General features: G+C 34.4%; 1 protein-coding gene across 1 annotated transcript in view; it reads left to right on the top strand.

The window, feature by feature from the left end:
• Cdc6 (Cell division cycle 6) overlaps positions 1-17913 on the top strand; it is a 68292-nt gene that overhangs the window by 41642 nt on the left and 8737 nt on the right. Inside the window, exons 10-11 of the mRNA XM_090409790.1 lie at positions 1133-1350; positions 14746-14886. Coding sequence (XP_090265916.1) covers positions 1133-1350; positions 14746-14886 — 359 coding nt within the window. The remainder of the gene's footprint in view (positions 1-1132; positions 1351-14745; positions 14887-17913) is intronic.

Raw genomic sequence — 17913 nt, forward strand, 5'->3', positions numbered from 1 at the left:
TTGAATTGAGTACATTCCTGATATTCTAGGATAAGAGGTCAATTTTTAATTTATTATAAACTGTTTTGTTTGTATTTAGTTGGAGTGAATATACATTGTGATTTAATGTTTATTCTTTGAATGTTATATTTGTACTTTTGTTTCATTTCGGTCGAGTTGTACTTAGATGCTTATGGTTAAGATTTTCTGGGTAATTTGAATTATTAGAATTACTAAATTACAACAGCCTCTTTCTCCAAATGTTACAAGCTTTTCTGTTATTGTATAAACTTAAGGAGCTTATTTTGAATAAAAAAAAAATAAAGTGCTCTGTCTTGATATTTGAAGTAGTGTTTGCCTACAATGCAGCTTATTTGATGCATTTGGATATACCACATTAGTCACTTAAAAAACAGAGCTAGATAAGAAGAATAATAAAATATTCATATATTTTATATTATTTCTAAATAAGGAATTTATGCTGCATAAGTTTGTGGCTCCTATTCACAAAAGGTAGTACTATCATTTGTTGAGATGAGGTTTATTGTAATTATTTTATTTATTTAATTTTAATTTTTTTTTTTTTAAACAAACCTGGAAATCCTTCTCTAGAGACTAAACATGGAAATTTTTGAAGCCTCTAATAAGTAAGGTAGTCCCACACTGGGTAGGGAAATTTATGCCTGTAGGGGTGGAGGGGGTTTGAACCTGCAGCCTGTTAGTTGGAGAGTGAGTATGGTAACCAATCAGGCTGGCAAGTTACTTGTTCCTTCTTCAGTTTGTTCTATTTGGTAAGAAGCATAGCTATTTTAGTCCTGTTTTAAATAGTGTAACCTTGAAGTTTTTTTAAGGTACTCTCCGAAATAATGGTTTTAATATACAGTCAGTAATGAACTTAACAGTGCTTTTCAGTTTCTTTGTGTCCTCTGAGGAAGAATTGTGCTGTCAGCTCAGTGAAATCTTTGAACTCTGGAAGATTTCCCATATAATAATAATAATACTTAACTAGTGTATTTGTACTGTTATGATTCTGAATACTTTAGTTGGAGATATCAGGTCACTTTTTTTTCTCATCAACAAGAACACTTTAATCATAATCATAATATTGCTTCTTAATGCCCTTTTTTTCATAATGATATATAATAATTTATAGGTTGCAGTCCAAGAAAGTCTGCTAATTTGACACCAGCAAAGTCAGTTGATCTTCCACAGATAAATGCTGTGCTTCATGAAATCTATGGATCTAGAGTGCTACCATTAAGTTGTGATTCACGACCACGTGCCATGCTTCCTCTGCAACAGAAAGTTTTATTATGCACTCTTTTGTTACTTTTAAAGACTAATAAAGCTCGAGAAGTGACAATGGGCAAGGTAAGATTTTTGTGATATGTACATCTAAGAAAGTTAATTTTAGAAACTGGTTCATTTCCCAGTGACTTTCAAACATAACATACATATCATCAATTCCCAATACAGTAGTAGATTTAATTATTACATAATGCTCTCTTAGTAATTACTAAGTGTGTATTATTACTAACTTCATATCAGCTGTTTTCTTTTAAATGAATCTGCTATTTGGCAAGTCTCCAGTATTACCAGATCTTATATTTTGGTCTCTAATGAGTTACTAACTGCATCAATCCACCTAGATCATAGGTTTTCAACTGATGGTTTGAAAATCCCCAGGGGTTTGCACTAAAATTTTTGTAGTGACATTTGCTTAAATTTACATTGGTATCATCATCATCGAATTCCTGACATGTACCCACAAGGGGTGTACAGGACATGATAGTACTACATGAAAAATTTACATCATTACTAACTTCTACTACATGAAAAATTTACATCATTACTAACTTCCTATTTACATTGGTATATTTTTATAAACTACAAAAGAGTTTAATATTAATTTATGACATTTGATTAAAATTTCTATTTGATTGTGGTTAGAGCCACATGCACGACAGGATTTTAGTAGAAGTGGGGTACGAGAAGTCATGAGCACCTGCATGCTGATGTGTATCACACCTCAGACAAACTCTGGTAAACGTTGCTAGTTGTGTAGCTGCACAGTACTAAATTGTTTTTAATTTTTAACCTGAATTCATAGCATTTTATAAAATTTAAAAACCGTTATGGATTAATTTGAAAACTGGAAGCAGAAAAAAATAGTGTTGAAATATAAAGTCGATAAAGTGCATGAAATGAAAACCATCCCTCAAATTAATCCCAAAATGATCTTATAAAAAACTCAAAATTCACAAATAGTACAAAAGCTGTTCAAAAGACTGACATGAATTAAAAACATTAAAAAAGAGTAAAATAGTGAAGTTTATATTAAATTTGGATTTTCATTTCTTGGAGATGGGGACTATTCATGCCCACTATGTGTCATTTACTGAAAATCTTGTAAATTTTTGGCTTTGATTAATCACTGTACCAACCTGGATATGTCTATACCGTCATAATTACATGGATGCAAAGTGTCCATCAAAGTCAGTAGAATCTTTGGATATTATAGAAAAAATGATATGGATACGATGCATATCTTTTTGATATATTTGAGCCAAGTGGTTGGTTGGGCAGTTAAAAACAGAATATCTATCACTTTGTTGAAAAACTGAAAATTTGCCTGCCATTTTTAACTACCTATACATGCAAGAGCTTTTCACCTTACACCACAAAGTCAAAATACCAGAACATACTTGATTCAGAACCAGATTTGATGCTTCACTGTTTTCAGTCAAATAATGTCCTTCACTTTGTTTGGCTAAACAAGCCCAACAATCATATTCAATTTATGCTTTGTTTTTGATTTTTAACTACTTATTTATTTAAGATTTTATTATTACACATTGCTTATAATTAGCATGCAATCTTTGCATATATTTTCCTTTCTCAGAGACCATCGATTATGTATACGCACTTAATAATAATTTCATATTATCAGGTGATATTGCTTATAAAAATGTAGTACCAGAAATATATTATACTAAAAATTCAGAACTGTTATTTGATTTCATAGAAAATTAGCAGCTTATGATAAAAATATGTTGAAAGCAGGTTAAAAAGGTTAGGAACCACTGACTTTCTATTCACTGGTCTTTCTATGGGTCTTTGTGGCACCCAAGTAACAAATAACTGTTTTGTTCTTTCATTCAGATGATTATGATAAGGTTAGTTCTACTCACACATTCTTGAATACTAATGATATCAGATTTCATTCTAATATCTTCATTTTTAATTATTCTGTCATGGCCTCCAACTGTTCACTTCATTAATATTCTTCAGGACTCTCATATTTATGGTCTCTATTCATTGATTAACATCAGCATCATCATCAAATTCCTGCATGTACCCTCAACGGGTGTACAGGATATGATAGTACTACATGAAAAAAATTTAATCATTATTAATTTCCTATCTTCAATTTTCCTCCAAATCAGTCTGTTACTTGTCAACACTCCAATATTATCAGATCTTATATTTCTATCGTCTAAAGCACTTTGTACTGTATCAATCCACCTATATCTTGGTCTTCCTCTGGGTCGTTTTCCTGCCAACCTGGCAGAGAACACTTGTTTTGCTAATCTTTCCTCGCCCATTCTGTTTAAGTGACCATACCACCTGAAATTAGCTCTGCTAAGCATTCCTGGATGCTGACAATGTCAAGTTCTTTCCTAATATCCTCGTTTTTAATATGATACTGCCATTAATGCCATCTGTTCACGCCTATAATCTTTCTCAGGACTCTCATATCTGAGGTCTCTAGTCTTTGGTCAAGTGTTTTACTTCTGACCCAGCTCTCAGATCCATAAGTTAAAACTGGTTTCTAGTATAGAGCTAATTTAGTGTTCTGACTAATTTCTCTCTTATTCCATATGAATTTATTCAATTGACTTCCCACCATACCAGCTTTGCTGATTCTGTTGTCTATTTCTATATTTAATTTACCATCTTCAGTAAAAACCGTGCCTAAATAGCTGAAACGTTTTACTTGTTCCACAGGTTCTCCATTCACAACACAGTTGACATTTTCAATGATTCTGCCTATTTTCATTGTCTTTGTCTTTTTATTGCTGACCTTCATACCATATCTATTACAACAGCTATTCAATTTAGTCAGAGAATCTTGCAGACTTGTAGCGGATTTATTTAGAAGTACAACATCGTCTGCATAAAGCAAAGAGCTGATGTTAACATCTCCAATTTTGATATCATGTTTAATACCGCTTTCCTTCATAATGTGATCCATATAGATAATGAATAACAGAGGGGATAATGTACATCCTTGTCTCACACCAGATTTAACATTAAACCATCTTCCTGTACTTCCTTCAATTCTAACTGCTGACTTACAACTCAAATAAAGACTAAGTATTGCTTGATATAATGCCCCATTGACACCATATAACTGTAGTGTATTGAATAGCTTCTCTCTTGGCACCTTGTCATATGCCTTTTCCAGATCGACAAAACTTAAATTCAGATCTTTGTTATATTCCCATGCTTTCTCGACTATTTGTCGTAAAGTGAAGATCTGATCCTGACAGCCTCTATTTGCCCTGAATCCAGCTTGTTCTATACCAAGCTTTTCTTCCACAATTTTTCTCAACCGTTTCTCAAGTATACTTGCATAGATCTTGCCAGAAACACTCAGTAGGGAAATTCCACTGTAATTCTCACATGCAGTTTTATTTCCCTTTTTATATATGGGTACTATGAGAGCTCTACTCCAATCATCGGGAATTCGTCCCTCTGCCCAGGCTTTCTGAACTATGCAGTGCAGCCACTGTCAGACTCTTATACCACCATACTTCAGCATTTCTGGTCGAATATCATCTACTCCTGCTGCCTTTCCATATTTCAAGCCTTTGATAGCTTTTTCTACTTCAAGTATGGATATGTATTCCTGACTGCATGCCTGGTCAGTGTTTTTTACCAATGTGCTGTCATCACTGCTTGTTTCATTTAGCAGTTTTTCAAAGTAATTACTCCATACTTCAAGGATATCTTTTTCTCCCGTTTTCATGTCAACTTTATCATCTCTAATTCCTTTTATAGCACTCTTTCCTCCATTCTTAAGCTTCTTCAACAACCTCCAGAATATTATGCCACCTTCTTTATATTTATTTTCTATATTCTTGCCAAAGTCCTCCCATGACTTTTGTTTAGCTAGTTTTACACAGTGTTTAGCATTCTTGCATTTGTCTCTATATTCTCTAAGAGCACAAGCTGACTTATTTGACAGAAACTTTTGATATGCTTTCTTCTTTTCCTTCACTGCCTCTTTAACCTCCTGTGTCCACCACGGAGTTCTGATTTTTTTTATGCTTACAAACAACCTCACCACATGCCTCTCTGGCAGAATCAATCAATGTTTTCTTCAGAGTTTGCCACTGAATCTCCAAGGTTTGATTCCTGTTCTCAAACTCTTTCATTTTTCCTTCAATAATCTTTGTGTATTTTAGTCTACAGCTCACATCTGAGAGCTGCTCAACTTTTATTCGCTTTAAAACTTTCTTACATGTTATTCTTTTCAATATGAAATTCAATTTTATCCTGCTCAAGACTAAATAGTGATCACTTCCAATTTCAAATCCTCTGTACACTCTGGTGTCCTGCACCAGGGAGAAAACATCACTATCAACAATAACATAACATAGTCAATGAGACTTTTCTTATTCCTAGCCTCTTCTCTCCATGTGAATTTGTGCACATTTTTATGTTGGAACATGGTGTTAGCAATAACCAGTCCATGTCCTGAGCAGAAATTCAACAGATATTTGCCATTATTATTAGCTTTGCTCTTTTCTCCAAATTTTCCCAAAATATTTTTGTATGTCTCACAATCATTTCCTACTCTGCTATTTAGATCCTCAACAAGGACCAATTTTTCATTGGCTCAGTTGCTTTTTCTAAAGCCTCAAAAAATTCCTCCACTTCTACCTAAGTGGAACCTTCTGTGGGACCATAGGCACAAATAAGTCTCATTGTCCAGTTCCCCATTCTCATATTTGCCCACATTACTCTACTTGAGACTGACTGCCGTTCAAGAAGATTAGCCTCGTATTTTGTGTTGAATACTATGGCTACTCCTTCTTTTCCTTGATTGTCATTTCCTGAATATAACATTTTGTATTTATTGCTCAGAAAGATTTCACCATCTTTTTTGTTTCAGTCACCCCTATTATGTCGATCTGGTACTTATCTAATTCCTCAGATAGCTCCATTTCTTTGCATTCAGGCTTCTTACATTGATAGTACCGATCTTTAACTCTGGTGATGTTGAGTTGGGGTTTATTTTCAGATTTGTTCCAGTAGCTGACTTTTCGCTATTCGCCCTGGTTCCCTGGCAAACACAACGGGGGCCTTGTTTAACCGGGCGACGCCCCAGCCGGCATGAAATTTTGTCATGTTGTACCATCATTTTTTATTTTGGTTTAACCAATAAGAATACAATTTGGTCGGCTAAATCCCAAATTGCCAGCCCATCCTCGTTCGTTCAGTATCCAAGTAGATACCCAACAGGGTGCACCACGAGAAGGTGAGGATTGGACATTAGGTCAGAAGCCCTGGTCGGTTCTCCGCATTCCTTTAAAGGCAATGTGAAGGTCTCCTCTCAGTCATACAGCTTTGATCCTTAAGCACCCCTCTTTGATTAACTTGTTTTTTTTTTAATCCATTTATCAGATACATAAGTTGAAACTGATTTGAATGCAATTTAATTAAAATTGAATACTTATTTGTTCTTGAATACTAAGTTTATTCTTCTCTCTCTCTCTCTTTGATGCATTTTATAATAGTTATTCATGTTAGTACTGAAGATTTAGAAGTATAGCATCATCTGCCAATGTTGATATTAGATTTAATGCTGCTTTTCTTCATAGTAGAATTCAATTGGATGATGAATTACAGTGAAAATAGTGTGTACTCTTTTTTAATAACTGATTTTATATTGAACTGTCTTGCACATCTTCAGTTCCAACTGCTGTATAATATTTATTTATACCATATATTTGTAGTAGTTGAAACAGTGTACAGTTGGACCCCCCATATCTGCGGTCAACCCCGGTCTGAAGATATTAATATACGAAAGGTCAACTTACGGAACTTTCATAGCCTCTACAAATATTCGGCTTTGAAATAATGTTGGATCTAATATCCACTTTGCTTATGTAATTTTACATTGTCAAGATGAAGCCGTATGGCTCTTTCTTTTAGTAATAGAGAGTTCAGATGATTGCAGAGATTGTCCAACACCAGGGCAACTCGTTGCAAAGGTGGAGAAAGCTACACTTCTGAGGTTGCTGAGATTCCATTCATATTCAGATAACTTTATTACAGTATGTTGTTATAATTGTTCTGTTCTGTTTTGTTATTAGTTATTGTTGTTAATCTCTTACTGTGCATAATTTATAAATTAAACTTTGTCATAGTTATTTATGTATAGGAAAAAACATACTATATACAGGTAGTCCTCGACTTACGACAGGGTTACATTCCAATGTCTCCATCATAAGTCGACGACTTTTGTTAATTCTTGATTTATTTGATTTCTGTTATAATATTTTCATAAATCAGGTAACTTAAAATAGAAACCTAATTAATGAAAAAATTAGAAATTCATAAAACTTATGAAAAAAAACCTTTATAAATTATTTATTAGCACATATACATATAAATACAAAATTACGAAAAAACAATTTAAGAAAAAAACACATAAACATATCAAAAATCACCATTTTTGATATTTGTTTATTTCAGATTTTTCTTAAAAATTTCGGCAGTTTCAAAATTGGAACTAGCAGCTTCTTCTGTTATGTAGGTTAAATCGGCTTTTGAATCAATAAAACCAACCTTTACTAGCGTTAAATGTATGCTCGCCGTATTTATCTTCTTATTGTTTCCTTAAATCATCAAATAGGCTACGTGCTTTTGTTTCAATCGTAAACAAACTGAGAGGAATATTCTTGTTGATTTGATCATCTATCCATATCATTAAAAGCTTCTCCATTTCATGAATTGGCCCTTCTCTCTTTTTTTTTTTTTTTTGTTAAAACTGTACATTTCATATTAACTGCCCCTTTAGCTGATTCCATTATTGTTGATTTATCTTTTATAATTGTTGAAACAGTTGAATGCGATAGTTTTTCATCTCTTGTTATTTCACCGACTTTCTTTCCTTTGTCATATGTTTTAATGACCCACATTTTAACATCTAAACTTAAAGCTTTCATCGCCTTCTTTTTTATGTTGGAATTTTCATCAGTAGTATTACTTCTCTTACTGGACATGATAGGGTTACGACAAGATACAAAAATTTCAACGAGAGAAACGAGCACTTCGACTGCTGATTAGCAACTAACCTGCCAAAGGCTGTGAAAAGTTAGAAGTGGGTGAAACAGCAGTGGCTATTGCGTATTGGTGATGGGCTTTGCTTGTCGACTAATAGCGACACTGCAATGAGTGTACAAAAGTAATGTGATATATATATGTATATGCTGGTGGCGAAGTTAAATTAGAGAATTTTTAATAATCATTTTTGGCCGTCGTAAGTTGAGGATTACTTGTATAGGGTTCGCTACTATCTGCGGAAGACGATGGAACTAAACCCTGTGGATACGGGGGCTTACTGTATTCCCTTTTTATCATCTTCATCATCAAATTCCTGACATGTACCCTCAAGGGGTATACAGGATATGATAGCACCACACGAAAAATTTACATCATTACTAACTTCCTATCTATAATTTTCCTCCAAATCAGTCTGTTACTTGTTAAGACTCCAATATTATCATTATCACTTATATTTCTATCGTCTAGGGGACTTTGTACCGTATCAATCCACCTATATCTTGGTCTTCCTCTGGGTCGTTTTCCTGCCAACTTGGCAGACAACACTTGTTTTGCTAATCGTTCATCGCCCATTCTGTTTAAGTGACCATACCACCTGAGATTAGCTCTGCTAACGCATTCCTGGATGCTGACAATGTCAAGTTCTTTCCTAACATCCTCATTTTTAATATGATATTGCCATTGATGCCTTCTGTTCACGCCTCTAATCTTTCTCAGGACTCTCATATCTGCGGTCTCTAGTCTTTGGTAAAGTGTTTTACTACTGACCCAGCTCTCAGATCCATAAGTTAAAACTGGCTTGAACACTGTCTTGTATGCAGCTAATTTAGTGGTCCAACTAATTTCTGTCTTATTCCATATGAATTTATTCAATTGACTTCCCACCATACCAGCTTTGCTGATTCTGTTGTCTATTTCTATATTTAATTTACCATCTTCACTAAAAATCGTGCCTATGTAGCTGAAATGTTTTACTTGTTCCACAGGTTCTCCATTCACAACAGTTGACATTTTCAATGATTCTGCCTATTTTCATTGTCTTTGTCTTTTTATTGCTGACCTTCATACCATATCTATTACATTCAATTCGGTAAGAGAATCTTGCAGACTTGTAGCGGATTTATTTAGAAGTATAACATCACCACATAAAGCAAAGAGCTAACATTAACATCTCCAGTTTTGATATCATTTAATACCACTTTCCTTCATAATTTCCTTCAGGACTCTCATATCTGCGGTCTCTAGTCTTTGGTCGAGTGTTTTACTTCTGACCCAGCTCTCAGATCCATAAGTTACAACTGGTTTGAACACTGTCTTGTATATAGCTAATTTAGTGTTCCGACTAATTTCTCTCTTCTTCCATATTGGCTGGCCACAATACCAGCTTCGTTGATTCTGTTGTCTATTTCCATATTTAATTTACCATCAGTAAAAATCGTGCCTAAGTAGCTGAAATGTTTTACTTGTTCCACAGGTTCCCCGTTCACAACACAGTTGATATTTTCAACAATTCTACCTATTTTCATTGTCTTTGTCTTTTTAATGCTGACCTTCATACCATATCTATTACAACAGTTATTCAATTTAGTCAGGGAATCTTGCAAACTTGTAGCGGATTTATTTAGAAGTATAACATCATCCGCATAAAGAAAAGACCTGACGTTAATATCTCCAATTCTGACATCTGTTTAATATATGTTTAATACCACTCTCCTTCATAATGTGATCCATATAGATAATGAATAATACAGGGGATAATGTACATCCTTGTCTCACACCAGATTTAACATTAAACCTTCTTCCTGTACTTCCTTCAATTCTAACTGCTGACTTGCAACTCAAATAAAGACTAAGTATTGCTTGATATAATGCCCCATTGACAATATATAACTGTAGCATATTGAATAGCTTCTCTCTTGGCACGTTGTCATATGCCTTTTCCAGATTGACAAAACTTAAATACAGATCTTTGTTATATTCCCATGCTTTCTCGACTATTTGTCGTAAAGTGAAGATCTGATCCTGACAGCCTCTATTTGGCCTGAATCCAGCTTGTTCTTCACCAAGCTTTTCTTCCATAATTCTTCTCAACCGTTTCTTGAGTATACTTGAATAGATCTTGCCAGGAACACTCAGTAGGGAAATACCTCTCTAATTCTCACATTCAGTTTTATTTCCCTTTTTATATATGCGTACTAATAGAGCTCTAATCCAATCATCGGGAATTTATCCCTCTGTCTAGGTTTTCTGAAGTATGCAGTGCAGCCACTGTTAGACTTTTATACCACCATACTTCAGCATTTCTGGTTGAATATCATCTACTCCTGCTGCCTTTCCATATTTCAAGCCTTTGAGGGCTTTCTCTACTTCAAGTATGGATATGTATTCCTGACTGAATGCATGGTTAGTGTTTTTTACCACTGTGCTATCATCACTGCTTGTTTCTTTTAGCAGTTTTTCAAAGTAATTACTCCATACTTCAACCATATCTTTTTCTCCTGTTTTCATGTCACCTTTATCATCTCTCACTCCTTTTACAGCACTCTTAACTGCATTTCTAAGCTTCTTCAACAACCTCCAGAATATCTTGCCACCTTCTTGATATTTATTTTCTATGTTCTTGCCAAAGTCCTCCCATGACTTTTGTTTAGCTTGTTTTACACACTGTTTTGCTTTCTTACATTTGTCTCTGTATTCTCTAAGAGCAAAAGCTGACTTATTTGCCAGGAAGTTTTGATAAACTTTTTTCTTTTTCTTCACTGCCTCTTAAACTTTCTGTATCCCCCATATGATTTTTTTATCCTTGCAGACAACCTCACCACATGCTTTTCTGGCTGAATCAATCAGTTTTCTTCAAGGCTTGCCACTGAATCTCCAAGGTTTGGTTTCTGTTCTCAAACTCTTTCATTTTTTCTTCACTAATCTTTGTGTATTTTAGTCTACAGTTCACATCTGAGAGCTGCTCAACTTTTATTCTCTTTAAAACTTTCTTACATGTTATTCTTTTCAATATGATATTCAATTTTATCCTGCTCAAGACTAAATAGTGATCGCTGACAATTTCAAATCCTATGTACACTCTGGTGTTCTGGACCAGGGAGAAAACATCAGTATCAACAATAACATAATCAGTGAGTAATATCCAGTCCATGTCCTGAGCAGAAATCCAACAGTTATTAGCTTTGCTCTTTTCTCCAAATTTTCTCAAAATATTTTTGTATGTCTGACAATCATTTCCTACTCTGCTATTTAGATCCCCAACAAGAACCAACTTTTCCTTTTTCATTGTGTCAGTTGCTTTTTCTAAAGCATCAAAAATTCCTCCACTTCTACCTTAGTAGAACCTTCTGTGGGACCATATGCACAAATAAGTCTCATTGTCCAGTTCCTCATTCTGGTATTTGTCCACATCACTCTACTTGAGACTGTCTGCCATTCAAGAAGATTAGCCTTGTATTTAGTGTTGAATACTATGGCTACTCCTTCTTTTCCTTGATTGTCATTTTCTGAATATAACATTTTGTATTTATTGCTCAGAAAGATCTCAAAAGTTTTTATCTTTTTTGTTTCAGTCACCCCTATTATGTCGATCTGGTACTTATCTAATTCTTCAGCTAGCTCCATTTCTTTGCCATTCATGCTTCTTATGTTGATAGTACTGATCTTTAACTGGAGATGTTGAGTTGGAGTGTGCTTTCAGCCCTTTTTATAGATAATTATTATGAGAGCCTTGTGTTAATCATTGAGAATTTGATCTTCCAGTCAGGTTTGTATTCTCCAAAGACTTATAACAGAGACTAAAACAAGATATTTTCCAGTACACCTAACACAATAAAGTATCATTAAGCTCGCTCTATTATTGAGACATCTGTGTGGTATAGGTCTCCAACATTTACCTTAACTCTCAAACTCTTTTACTGGTATCTTCAGTTGCTGTAAGACTTTATACACAAATAAATCGCATTGTCCAGTTCCCCTGTTTGAAATTGAGTGCATGATTTTTATGTGAATCCCACACACGAGGCATTGCAAACTCGCATGTTAGTACTATCATCATCGTCATTATCATCATCAAATTCCTGCCATGTACCCTCAAGGGGTGTACAGGATATGACAGTACTGCATGAAAAATTTACATCCTTACTAACTTCCTATCTACAATTTTCCTCCAAATCAGTCTGTTACTTGTCAAGACTGCAACATTATCAGATCTTATATTTCTATCGTCTAAGGCACTTTGTACTGTATCAATCCACCTATATCTTGGTCTTCCTCTGGGTCGTTTTCCTGCCAACCTGGCAGAGAACACTTGTTTTGCTAATCTTTCCTCTCCCATTCTATTCAAGTGACCATACCACCTGAGATTAGCTCTGCTAACGCATTCCTGGATGCTGACAATGTCAAGTTCTTTCCTGATATCCTCGTTTTTAATATGATATTACCATTGATGCCATCTGTTCACACCTCTAATCTTTTTCAGGACTCTCATATCTGCAGTCTCTAGTCTTTGGTCGAGTGTTTTACTTCTGACCCAGCTCTCAGATCCATAAGTGAAAACTGGTTTGAACACTGTCTTGTATACAGCTAATTTAGTGTTCCAATTAATTTGTCTCCCATTCTATTCAAGTGACCATACCACCTGAGATTAGCTCTGCTAACGCATTCCTGGATGCTGACAATGTCAAGTTCTTTCCTAATACCCTCATTTTTAATATGATATTGCCATTGATGCCATCTGTTCATGCCTATAATCTTTCTCAGGACTCTCATATCTGTGGTCTCTAGTCTTTGGTCAAGTGTTTTACTTCTGACCCAGCTCTCAGATTCATAAGTGAAAACTGGTTTGAACACTGTCTTGTATACAGCTAATTTAGTGTTCCAACTAATTTGTCTCTTATTCCATATGAATTTATTCAATTGATTTCCTACCATACCAGCTTTGTTGATTCGTTGTCTATTTCCATATTTAATTTACCATCTTCAGTAAAAAGTGTGAAGTAGCTGAAATGTTTTACGTGTTCCACAGGTTCTCTATTCAAAACACAGTTGACATTTTCAACAATTTTACCTATTTTCATTGTCTTTGTCTTTTTATTGCTGACCTTCATACCATATCATATTAGTACTATAGGTGGGTTAACAGAGGCATAATTTATAAATCCTGCTGTAGGAGCCAAACATGAAATTTTTAAGATTTCAATAAGCAGAATTAAGGAATAAAATTTATGAGCCACCTAAAACATTTAAACAATTATAGTGGAATTTGAACTCGCAGCTTATTGGTCAGTGGTGACATCATCCATTTGGTCAGCCAGGCAGGCACTGAAACTACTTCCATTAAAGAGATTTATCATGTTGATTGTTAAATACTATAGCTACTTCTTCTTCTTCCCCTGATTCCTATTCATATGCTCATTATTTAGCTTATTACCTTGCTTATTTTAATCTTCGTCTTGGTAACACCAAGTTTGTTGGCATATTCTTTTTTATAATTTCTCGACTAGCTCTGCTTCGTTTCCATTTGTGTTTATGTTGACAGGGTATTATCACAGTTGGGACGACATTGTTTTAGTACTTGAGAGTAATACATATAAAATATAAAAATAGACACCAAAGCATTACTCACAGTAATATGTTAAAAATTTAAAACAATCAAGAATGGCCATTGTATTTCTTTTTTTTTTTATTTTTTTTATTTTTATCATAGAAGAAGGGCTCTGTAATTACACTAAACAAGCCATACAAGCTCATACTTACAAACATCTGAATTAAGGATATTTGTAGCTCACAGTCTTTTTCACTAGCCAAATGGTAGTTTTTACCATATGAACCATCATGGCAGGTAGTTGTTTTTTGCCTACAAATCGCTGAATTTTATACAGAGGTGTATCTTCTTGTGTAAGACGAGAATAACTTTTCCCATTACTTAACAGCAATGTGAAAACTTCATTGTATAAGATTATCTAAATTAATTATAAATAAATGCATTAGCACTAAGTTCAAAAACACTCTTTGGGTGTGAATTTTGATGTCCTCTACTTGCAAAATTATTATAGTTTCTAATGTTTTCAGGTTTGCAACATCATGCTTCTCTGTAATTTCAGTAGTTAGTATATAGTTTACAAATTTGTTATTGTGGAAGTCAACATCCTTGATACACTTTGGAAATGGATAAGTTTATTTTCAAAAATAAGTGTCCACATATAGTATGTGCTGAGTGAATTATTTTTTTGTCAATAGTAATTAATAGCTTGCATTATTAATCTGTCACCCCTTCTTTTTCTAACATCTGAGTGTATTATTATTATTATTTCTGTTTTCTTTTTTTTTCTTTTCTTTTTTTTTTTTTTTGAAGATGTGTTTAAATTCATACTTTGGAAGTTTTATTTATTAGACTATTCTTTCTAGCTGATGGATGCCTACTGTAATATATGTAAGAAACGTCAGATAGCAAATATAAGCCAAAGTGAATTTCGTAGTATTTGTTTGATGACAGAATCTCAAGGTTTAGTAGAAGTGAAACACCACAAGGAAACCAGGCTATGTAAGGTAAGAAGTTTTATAAAATATATAACGTTTGCCCATACAAGCTATGTGTTAATATACTGTTATATTATTTGCAAACTGCCATAAAATTTAGACTCATCATGGATGGTCTTGCTCAACCAGAAACGTATATCTCTCATATTGAATCTTCAATTCATTTACATTCCTAACATTTGTAACATGTTCCAATAATACATTCCACTCACCTGCAATCTCCATTTAAAAAAAAAAAAATCCTCACTCCTTCGTTTGTGACATTTTTTATATAACATCTAAATCTAAGGTTTGTCCTCAACCTTCACCCTTAGTATAATCCCTTCAGTGTTAATTCTGTGAAACATCTCTGTATTATCCAGAGTAGCTGAGTGGAAAAACAATAGATTGGGTTTCAATCCCATCGTTGCATGAATGTTTGTGAGTCTTCAGATGGAAGACAGCTTTCGTTGCCCAGTATGAAACCACCTGCTTATTGGAAAACTAATAAGCACTACTTCTAGCTTGCTCATGGTGTTAATGAACTGCAGGTCTACAATCTTTTATAGGCACAATTCACATATATGATATTTCAATCTCTCTGATGCACACGTTGCCTCTGTTCAGTACTGGCACACTTGTGACAGCGCATAGTATACGTTTGTTTGGAACTCAAGCTCGCATTTTTTTTTTTTTTTTCAAACACAATATGTCTTTTATATTTGTTCTGTTATTACAATTTTAAGTCTGTAATTCATTTTATACTTCTTTGATTGTGATACCTGAAGATGTTGATCAATGCAACGAAACTAGTGTACTAGTAGTATCTTTTCAAATATATCATGTCATCTTTTTATCTCTCGGTATCAGTCATTAAAGCTTTTTCATGATATTCCAACCGAGTAAAAATGAATTCTGAAAATATCTACTTTCCTGGTGACAAGGAATTAAATTCACTGGTCGAAGAATATCAGAAGAATCTCAGAGCAATTGGATTATACATCAACAGACTTGTATTTCTCAAAAGATGTAAGTGCAATTCTATTATTCCACGCTTCCTTAATTTTAAAGAATCGATAAAAACCGCTAGAGCTGAAAGGATTTACAGGAGAACAAAACTAGATCTTTTATCAGAATGCATTTGTGATACCAAACGTTGTCTTGCAGCTTATTTCTCTAAGAAGACCTATCATGAAACACATTTATCTCGTTCTCTAAACAGTTCATCTTGGAACTATTTAAAAGAAATTAGCACTCTTAAAGCTTCTAAAATACAGAATTTAAATAAAATCAACCTCATTAGAAAATATGATTCTCTTAAATATATACAGGATAGCAAAATTTCTCATTTTGACTCTACCTATTTAAAAAAAGTTGTTATCTATAAGTCTTCTCATCAACTATCTTTGGCAGAAGAAATCATACTTGCTAAAGCTCTCAACTTTGTCACTGTTCCTACATCCATCCCTAAAGAACATCTCTTAACAAAGATAGAAAAGGCAGCTTCTTTATTACCAAACAAAGAAGCTAACCTCCTCCGTATGGAAGCAATTTTCACCATAAATAAAGCTAGACCTCCACCAGACAACATTTCTTACACTGAAAGAACAGCTATCAAGTCTTTAAAAGATAATAATAACATAGTTATTCTTCTGGCAGACAAAGGGGATGCGACTGTCATCTTAGACAAGTCTCATTACCATAATAAAATCTTGGAACTTTTAAACAGTGATACTTACTCAGAAATTAATAGTGATCCTATGATTGAACTACACAATAGAACTAATAATTTATTAAAAACCACCTTGGAGTTACAAAGAAACATTCGTCTTTCTCTTAGGTCACTTCATCCCTTAATCACATGACTGTATGGTCTCCCCAAGATTCACAAAACAAACTGCCCACTCAGATCTATAGTTGAGAGCATACACTCTCCTACAAATATCTCGCGAGGTTTCTAAGAAATCTTTCTGGAATTTCCTCTTCACATATTAAAAACTGCAGATTTTGTTTCTAAAATCAAGGATATCAAACTTAAAAAAAAAACAGATTTAATGGCTAGTTTCGATATTGTTTCTCTCTTTACAAATGTACCTGCTCAAGAAGTCCTCGATCTTCTCTCCCATTGCATATAGTCAGGATACTTCAAATATGACAATAAGATCTACTTACAAAACTCAGGTCTGGCCATGGGCAGCCCGCTCTTTCCAATTCTCGCAAATATATTTCTCAACGATTTTGAAGAAAAAGCTATTAACTCCTTTCATCTTAAACCAAAATTCTGGTATCGCTATATTGATGATATTTTCCTCATCTGGGAAGATGGTGTCAACAACCTCAATTTATTTTTAGACCACCTAAACAAGTGCCATGGAAAAATCTCTTTTACCTTCAAACTGGAATCAGATGACTGCCTCCTCTTTTTAGACCTGAAACTTACCAGATGTGCTGAGAGTATTAAAATCTCAATTTTTAGAAAGCCTACTCATACTGATAGATATCTTCATGCTTCCTCCCATCACTATCCCCCACAAAAATTTGGTATTATTTCCACCTTAGCTCACCGAGCCAAATCATTACTTACAGAAGAAACGGAAATTGAAAATGAACTCCGTTTTCTTAAAAAAACTTTTATTAATAATGGTTTCTCTCCGGGGTGCTTAAGGGCCAAAGCTGTATAACTGAGAGGAGACCTCCACATAGCCTTTAAAGGAATGCGGAGAACCGACCAGGGCTTCTGACCTAATGTCCAATCCTCACCTTCTCGTGGTGCACCCTGTTGGGTATCTACTTTGATACTGAACGAACGAGGATGGGCTGGCAATTTGGGATTTAGCCGACCAAATTGTATTCTTATTGGTTAAACCAAAATAAAAAATGATGGTACAACATGACAAAGTTTCATGCCAGCTGGGGCGTCGCCCGGTTAAACAAGGCCCCCGTTGTTTTCGCCAGGGAACCAGGGCGAACAGCGAAAAGTCAGCTACTGGAACAAATCTGAAAACAAACCCCAACTCAACATCACCAGAGTTAAAGATCGGTACTATCAACATAAGA

The sequence above is a fragment of the Typopeltis vanoorti genome, chromosome 2, assembly GCF_054136105.1.
Source record: "Typopeltis vanoorti isolate ZY-2024b chromosome 2, IOZ_Tvanoo_1.0, whole genome shotgun sequence".
Lineage (NCBI taxonomy): Eukaryota > Metazoa > Arthropoda > Arachnida > Uropygi > Thelyphonidae > Typopeltis > Typopeltis vanoorti.